The 8,576-nt window shown below is 37.0% G+C and overlaps 1 protein-coding gene across 1 annotated transcript in view; it reads left to right on the forward strand.

Annotated features, from left to right (window-relative positions):
• LOC136310690 (uncharacterized) overlaps nucleotides 1-8,155 on the forward strand; it is a 43,503-nt gene extending 35,348 nt beyond the window's left edge. The window contains exons 3-4 of the mRNA XM_066239538.1: nucleotides 5,090-5,152; nucleotides 8,069-8,155. Of these exons, the coding sequence (XP_066095635.1) occupies nucleotides 5,090-5,152; nucleotides 8,069-8,145 (140 nt within the window). The 3' untranslated portion in view covers nucleotides 8,146-8,155. The remainder of the gene's footprint in view (nucleotides 1-5,089; nucleotides 5,153-8,068) is intronic.
• Nucleotides 8,156-8,576: the final 421 nt, after the last annotated feature.

Consider the following 8,576-nt stretch of genomic DNA (forward strand, 5'->3'; position numbering starts at 1 on the left):
TGGTGTATAAGACCAATTGCAGTCATGGCTGGGTAGTTCAGTTAGTTAGAACATTGTCCCAAAATGCCAAGGTTGTGGGTTCAATCCCAAGTCAAGGCACATACAAGGATCAACCAATGAATGCATAAATAAGTAGAACAACAAAATCGATGTTTCTTTCTTCCTCTCTCTCTCTAAAGATCAATTTAAAAGAATGCAACAAAGGCTAGAAGCTAATCTTGAGTGAGAAAGAATGCAGTTTCTCCAAACATTCTTTCTCCACTTCCTTCTTCGCCTGCTACTACAATTACCAGCACCTACTTACTTTCAATTGAGTGCTGTCACTTTTATCAATATAGGATGTACTTTCCATACAGAAAGTTTGTACAGCCTTTGCACTGATTAACATTTTAATAAAGACTGTTAGTACACCACATCACCATTCAGGCTTTATGGTATGTAACTGGAGTGAAAGAAAAGAATAAAAAGGAGAGAAGTTGAAAGAATGGCAGCTTCTGATACATTTCAGTCTGCTTTCTATGTAGTTTGATGAACAGATTCAAGTCTGAAATGAGTGACAGCTGTGGCTGAGTCCCTTGTGGTCCCAGGGAGTTTATACAGCAGCAGTTTTTAAAAAGTAGTCCCTTTAGGGCTGTCCTGAAGTTTACTTTGAAAAACAAGGTCAGGAAACTCTTTCAACTACCCAAGAAATAGAATGCTAGATCCTTATCCTTTCCTACTTCAGAAGAAACAGAGATGCAACATAATTGAATGACAAGATAACCTGAACATGTTTTCTTTGAACATATGTACCCTGATTTATTGAAGTCACCCCATTAAAATTAATAAAAATTTATTTAAAAAAAATAAACAGAAAAAAAAGGCTGATTATACAACATTTAAATATGGTTCTTAGGGAAACATACAAAGAAAATAAGCTGACATGTCCTGTTATATACTCAGAGCCTATGCCATGCTTGTCATGATCATCTTTTAAGGTTAACTGTCTATCCCCCTTTCATTTTGGTTCTAATTTTTCTAATCTCCATTTTATTGATATTATTCATGTCTTGACATCAACTATGATTGTTTTTGAAAAGAAATATAGCAGATATAAATCTAAATTAAAATATACAAATGTCTGGACCATCAGTTGCATAAAACCTGAAATTTGAAAGAGAAATAATTTTTAAAGGTAAATATTACCTTTTAGCTCACTTGGCAAATCATCTCCCTCATATTCATTAACTCTTTCGAAATCTCATTCTTTTTTTTGGCAATCAAAAACTGACCTTCGTCTTTCATGAGATTCTTGTGGAATCCATGCTGATTTGTTCAGGACTGACTTAGGCAAACTACACTACACTTACAGCTCTGCCTTATGTCAGACGTTGTCAATGGCAGGTGCAAGGATTACAAAGATTGGGGGGGAAAGGGCCCCTGACTCTGATCTAGTTTGTCATCCATTGAATCCATTTCTCCTTCATCATGACCCATTTTCAGCTCTATCTCTGATTTGTTTTATTTACATCATAGTTTTTATCAGGTTCCTTGTGAATGTCTTCCTGGTTTCTGCGCTGAATGCGCAAAAGACAAATACTAATTAAGTGAGCAGTAATCTAGAAAGTACCTGATGGTGGAGAATGCAAGTGCATTTCTCTCAGCCTTAGAGGGGAAAACAATAAAGGGGCAGAAATGAAGAGGAGAAGTTATTAATTTGTAATGCTTGAATTTAGGCCATGATATATTATCTGTTTTATATACGCTGATTTGTTTTCTAATATATTGTTTAGAATTTTTCCATTTATGATCATTAGTACATTGGCCCAAAATTTTCATTTCCAGTAATGTCTTTGTGGGATTTTTAAGTCAAGGTTATGCCTGCCTCACAGAATGAGACTGTTTTCTCTTTTTCTATTCTCTGTAAAAGGTTGAGTAAAATACATGATACTGTTCCTTGAATTTTTGCTAGAATTCACCAGAGAACCCCCTGGACCTGGAGTTGTATTTCTATGTTTATTGTTTGAGGTTAAATTATTTAATTTTATATACATTTAAAATAGTATTAAACTTTTATCCTTATGGTATGACCTTTTAAAGAAAACAATTTCGTTTGAAATAATTGCATTAAATATAACACATATGTTATGGTTTTATAGTAATATAAACACCAGGAAATTGACATTGGAACAAGGTGTGTGTGTAATTATTTTATCAAATGTGTACATTTGTGTAATCGTAGCTGCAGGTAAGGTACACAGATATTGCATTATCACAAAGAGCGCCCTTATGCTACCCTTTTTGTAGTTAACGCCCATTCTCCTTCCCTCTCTCACCATCCCTAATCCCTGGCAACCACTAATCTGTTTTTCATTTCTATAGCTTTGTCATTTTGAGAAAGTTATACAAATGGAACTATAAAGTATGTAATATTTTGCGATTGGTTTATTTCACTCAAGATGCTGTTGATATCCACCCAAGTTGTGTATCAAAAGTTCATGCCTTTTTATTACTGAGTAGTATTTCAAGGTTCTGATGTATCAGTTTATTTAATCCCCTATTGAGAGACATTTTGCTTGTTTACATTTAGGGGTATTATAAATAAAACTTCTATGGATATTCATATACAGGGTTTTTGTGTGATTGTAAGTTTTCATTTCTCTGGGATAAATGTCCAGGTATGCAATTGCTGGCTTGTATGTTAAGTATATATTTAGTTTCCCAAGAATTTGTTGAACTATTTTCCAGAGTTGTATCATGTTACATTCCCACCAGCAATGTATGGGAAATCCAGTTTCTCCACTTAACTCCCCAGCATTTGGTATTGTTGATTTTCAAATTTTAGTTATTTTAATTATGGTCACGATTTGCATTTTCTTGATGGTTTAGAGATGTTGAGCATATTTTCATGTTTATTTGCCATTTGTGTATCCTCTCAGTGAAGTAGCTCTTCAGCGTACCTATCCATTTTCTAATTGGATTTTTTGGGAGTATTTTTACTACTGAGTTTTGGTAGTTATGTATATATTCTAAATATAGCTAGTTGTCAGATATTGTGATTTACATTTCATTTTTTTTACCCAGTCTGTACTTTAATTTTCATCATCATAACAGAGTCTTTTTTAGAGTAAAAGTTTATAATTTTAATCAAGTTCTATTTATCATATTTTCCTTTTTGGAATCATATTTTGGTGTTTAGTTTAAGCACTCTTTACAAGGATCACCTAGCTCCTGAAGACTTTCTTTTTTATTCCTAAAGGTTTTATATTTTACATTTAAATCTATTATCCATGTGGAGTTAGATTTTGAATACGGTATGAGGCTTGGTCAAGGTTCTTTTGTATTTTCTTTTTGGCCCATGAATATCCAATTAACTTCAGAGTGTGTGTGTATAATCTTCTGGATATTAAACCTTTATCCTATAAAGTTTATCAGATACATGATTAGCAAATATTTTCTCCCATTCTGTTGATGTCACTCTCTTTACTGCTGTCCTTTGATACAGACAAGTCTTTGATTCTCATGAAGTCCAGTTTATCTGTTGTTAGTTTTGTTGTTTGGGCTTTTGGTGCCACATCTAATAATCCATTGCCAGAGTCAAGTAGTGAAGATTTACCCATATTTTTCTTCTAGATGTTTTATAGTTTTAGCTCTTACATTTATATTCTTGGTCCATGTTTTATTGGAATGAAATAAATATAATGTAACATTGATCACTTTAGCTGTTGTTCAGTATTCAGGTCCACGGCATTAAGTACATTCACACTGTTGAGCAACCATCACCACTACTCATTTACAGAACACTTTCCTCTTTCTGAACTGAAACTCTATGCCCATTAAACATTAACTCCTCATTTCATCTTCTTCTACCACCTGACAACCAATGCCCTACTTTTTGTCTCTGTGAATTTAACTCCGCTGGGTACTTTTTATAAGTAGAATAATTCAATATTTGTTGTTTTGTTCCTGGCTTATTTCACTTAGTGTGATGTCCTCAAGGTTCATCCATGTAGTAGCATGTGTTAGAATTTCCCTTTTTAAAGGCTGAATATATTCCGTTGCATGTATATATCACATTTTCTTTATCCATTCACCCACTGATGGACATGTGGGGTTTCACCTTTTGGGTATTGTGAATAATGCTATAAATATTTACAAATATCTTTATTTTGTTGCCTGTGCTTTGGATATCATATCTAAGAAAGCACTGTCAAGTTCAATGTCATAAAGATTTCCCTTATGTTTACTTCTAAGTGTTTTGTAGAATTAGTTATAAACTTAAGGTTTTTATCCATTTTGAGATAAAAGTTAAACTTTATTCTTTTGCAAGTCAATATACAGTTTGCCCCCCAATAATTGTTGAAAAGACTGTTCTTTCCACATTTAGTGGTCTTAGCATCCTTGTCAAAAATCATTTGCCCATATATATGAAGGTTTACTTCTGGACTCTCCATTTTATTTCATTCATCTCTATGTCTATAATTAAGTTATTCCTACACAGTTCTCATTACTGTAGCTTTGTAGTTACGTTTAGAAATGTGAAACTGTGAGTCCTCTAAATTTATTATTATTATTATTTTTAATCATGACTGTTTTGGCTGTTGAGATTTCATGTAAATTTGAAGATGAGTTTTTCTATTTCTGCAAGAAGTTTCTTGGGATTTTGATAGAAATTGCATTTAAAGTATAGATCACATTGGCTAGTATTGATATCTTAACAATATTGTCTTCCAGTCCATGAAGATGAAATGCCTTTTCATTTATTTATGCCTTTTTAAATTTCTTTCAGCAAATTTGTACAAATCTTTCACCTCTTTGGCAAAGCTTATTCCTAAATATTTTATTCTTTTTGATGCTATTTTAAATGGAAGTGATTTCTTAATTTCATTTTTTATTGCAACTGATTTTTATGTGTTGGTATTTTATTCTGCAACTTTTCTAAATTCTTTTATTCTAACATTTTTCATTTTTTCCTTTTTATTTATAATTCCTATGTACATATGAGTGCTTTTGAATGCCCTAATTTCTCAAAGAAATTCTCTTCTGACTTTTTCTCCCAGTCTTTAGCTGATCTGTTGCACTTCTCAACCATGATCTTTTTTATGGGCAGATGCTGACTGTTTGCCTTATCAACCAAAGTTAATGAGCTGTGCTTGCTGTTCTTCTAGCCTAGGTAAGTTTCCAATTATGTGAAACTGACAAGCATTTTGCCTCAATCCTTCAGGTATCCTCCAGACAAGTTAGAACAGACTATACAATAATTGTTAAATAAGGTCAGCTCTGCTCCCTCAGAACCAGGGACTAAGGTCCCATCTGGAAACAATACTGCTACTGAACTGGGGAGGGTGGGGGGAAGGGCAAGTAAAAGTATCACAAAGCTTTCCTATTGATTTTAAGTTGTCCTTTTCTTAATTTTAGCATTTGTTTGGTTGTTGTACACTTTTGATTATTTTGAAGAGTTCTGACAAGGTTGGTTATAATCATTTGTTTGATTTTTAATGGTGGAAAGGAGCTTAGAGCCACCTGCTCTGCCATTTTGATTTTACTCCCTGAAGTGACCTTTTTTTTTTTTTTAATCTCTTTAATGATGTTTCTGCTGCCTGACTAGGCAGTGGTACCATGGATAAAGTGTCAGCCTAGGATGCTAAGGACCCAGGTTCAAAGCTCCAAGGTCACCAGCTCGAGCATGGGCTCATTTGGCTTGAGAACAGTCTCACCAGCTTGAGCCCAGGGTCACCGGCTTGAGGGTAGGATCATCCACATGACCCCATGGTTGCTGGCTTGAAGCCTAAGGTCGCTGGCTTGAGCAAGGAGTCACTAGCTCCCCTGGAGCCCCGGTCAAGACACATATCAGAAAGCAATCAGTGAACAACTAAGGAGCTGCAACTAAGAGTTTATGCTTCTCATCTCTCTTCCTCCTGTCTGTCTGTCCCTGCTGTTCCCCTCTCTCTCATTCGCTAAAAAATTTAAAATAAATAATAATAATGCCTTTTTTCTTAAGATCTGTTTATCAGATATCATTACAGGTAAGCCAACTAATAGTAGTATAATCATGGAGTAACTTTTTCTAACCTTCTGCATCTGTTAGTTTAACATGATTCTTATGAATGGTATACAGTTGAGACTTTTGAAATCCAATCTGACAATTTTTGTCTTAACTAAAACATTAACTCCTTTACATAGAATGTAAATGCTTAAATATTTGATTTTGAATATACAGTCTTTTAGGGGCTTTCTAATTGAAACTTATCTTCATTATTTCTTTTTTTTTCCTTTTGTTGCCTTAGTATATGATACAACATGGTTGAACCTTGAAAGCATTATCCTCATCGGCCCCAGGCACTGAGGATAGCTCTGTGGGGCTTCTGCCTCAGGTGTTAAAAATGCCTTGAACACGAGCATGACCCCAGATGGGCAGAGCATCGGCTCCAGATGGGGGTTGCTGGGTAAATCTCGGTCAAGGCACATGCAGGAGTATGTCTATCTCCCCTCCTCTCACTTGGAAAAGAAGGGGGAAAAATAGGCAAATCCTTAGGGACAGAAAATAGATTTGTGGTTGCCAGGGACTGGGAGAAGAGTGGAATGGTGAATGACTGCTAATGTGTATAGGGTTTATATTTGACATGATACAAATGTTCTGGATTTATATAGTGCTGATCGTTGTTCAACTCTGTGAATATATTTTTTAACTATTGAATTATATAATTAAAAGGGTAAATTTTATGGTATGTATATTTGTAGGGTTAAGGCTGGACATGGCACTTCCGTACCTCCTGGCTGGCAGGCAGTACAGGGCCTGGGCCCATTCACTCTTGAATGTGCATCGTGTTCTGACAAGAAACAAACAGACCTTGGAGGTTTCTGTTCCCTGACTCCCAGCACAAGCACTTCCTGCCCTTGGCTTTGTGCCACTATCCTCTATCAGAGGTCCCCAAACTTTTTACATGGAGGCCAGTTCACTGTCCCTCAGACTGTTGGAGGGCTGCCACATACAGTGCACTGACCACCAATGAAAGAGTTGCCCCTTCTGGAAGTGCGGCGGGGCCAGATAAATGGCCTCAAGGGGCCACATGCAGCCCGTGGGCTGTAGTTTGGGGATGCCTGCCTGCTTCCTTAGCCAGAATGCCTGGGGCCAGTTGCTGGCCCACAGCTCCACCCACCCCCAGGTGGGGCCTTCTTGTTTGTAAGTAATAAAGGCTGCGTCTGCTACATCTGGTCTTCTTTGTGGTGGCTTTTTCTTTTCTTCAGAATATCTGTGAGACAGGTAGACATATGTGGTCTTGAACTCCTGCCTTATAATATTACATGTCAATTATTTTAAATTTAAAAATGACTGATTATTTAACATAATTATCTGCACAATTTTTGTTTTTCTTCTTACATTCCTATTTCTGAGTTTTAAAATAATAAGAAAATTTAAATTGGCTAATTATCAAACCACATTTATAAATAATCTGATTTATAGGAAGATGAAGTTCCAATAGCAAACTCCTCTTTTGTAGGAGGAAAAAAATTTTTTTTTAATTTTGTTTTATTTATTTTAGAAAGAGGAGGCAGGGGAGCAGGAAGCATCATAGAAGTTGCTTTCTGTATGTGCCTTGACCAGGCAAGCCCAGGGTTTCAAACCAGCAACCCCAGCATTTCAGAGCAATGCTTCATCTGCTGTGTGTTAGATTCAGGGAGGTGTGCTATGGCTGCCAGAGTGTAACTATTGAAGGAGCAGGAACAGGGAGGTGCTGATAGGGCCCCCTGTGAGGCTGAGAACAAAGAAGATCAGTGTGCTGTGGCTGCCAGAGTGTAACTATTGAAGGAGCAGGAACAGGGAGGTACTGATAGGGCCCCTGTGAGGCTGAGAACTAAGAAGATCAGCACAAAGGAGGACAAACATCCTGCATTCTATTGGTCAGAAACCCTTATCAGAAGTTTATGTTTGAAATTCGCCACTAAGCTAAACCCTGCCCCTGTTGCTATGCTAGGTGCGACCTCCCTAGCGAATAGCTAACTGCCACGTCTGCTTCTGTATAATGCTTGCTCACTTAGGATATATAAGGACCTAGTTGTAAGCACCAGGCGCGACTCTCGTTTGCAGCTCCTTGTGAATATGGTGTCTCTGGACATCTTGGGAGTTTGCCCCTGTGCAGGTTAAACTTGGCCAATAAAGTATGATCTAATCTCCTGAAAGTCTCCGACGTTTGTTCTCGTACCCAGTGGATGCAACATTTATGGGGGCTCATCCGGGATTCTCCCTTGGCAGAGTTTTGGGTCGGAGACCAGAGGGACAGCTTGAGCTGAGTAAGTATTCACTGAGGATCCTCATTCGGTTTGGCTTTTGGGCTCTGGAGCGCACAATCCTGAGGTAGTAGGTGGGACACCGCCGGTAACCTTTCAGAAGCGGGAGGCCGCTCTCTGAAATTTGGATATTTGGATTTGTTAACTTTAGGAGTGACTGGTCACATTAGGAATCCTTTTTGTGCTGCACTGCATTTTGTCTGAGCTCAAATGACTGAGTTGAGTGTGAGAGAGACAAGTGTGTTCCTTGTGTTAATAGTGTGTGTTGCCTGTATTCTACCCTTTCTCATTATTCCTGAGTCATCCAG

The sequence above is a fragment of the Saccopteryx bilineata genome, chromosome 7 (genome assembly GCF_036850765.1).
Source record: "Saccopteryx bilineata isolate mSacBil1 chromosome 7, mSacBil1_pri_phased_curated, whole genome shotgun sequence".
In the NCBI taxonomy this organism is placed as follows: Eukaryota; Metazoa; Chordata; class Mammalia; order Chiroptera; family Emballonuridae; genus Saccopteryx; species Saccopteryx bilineata.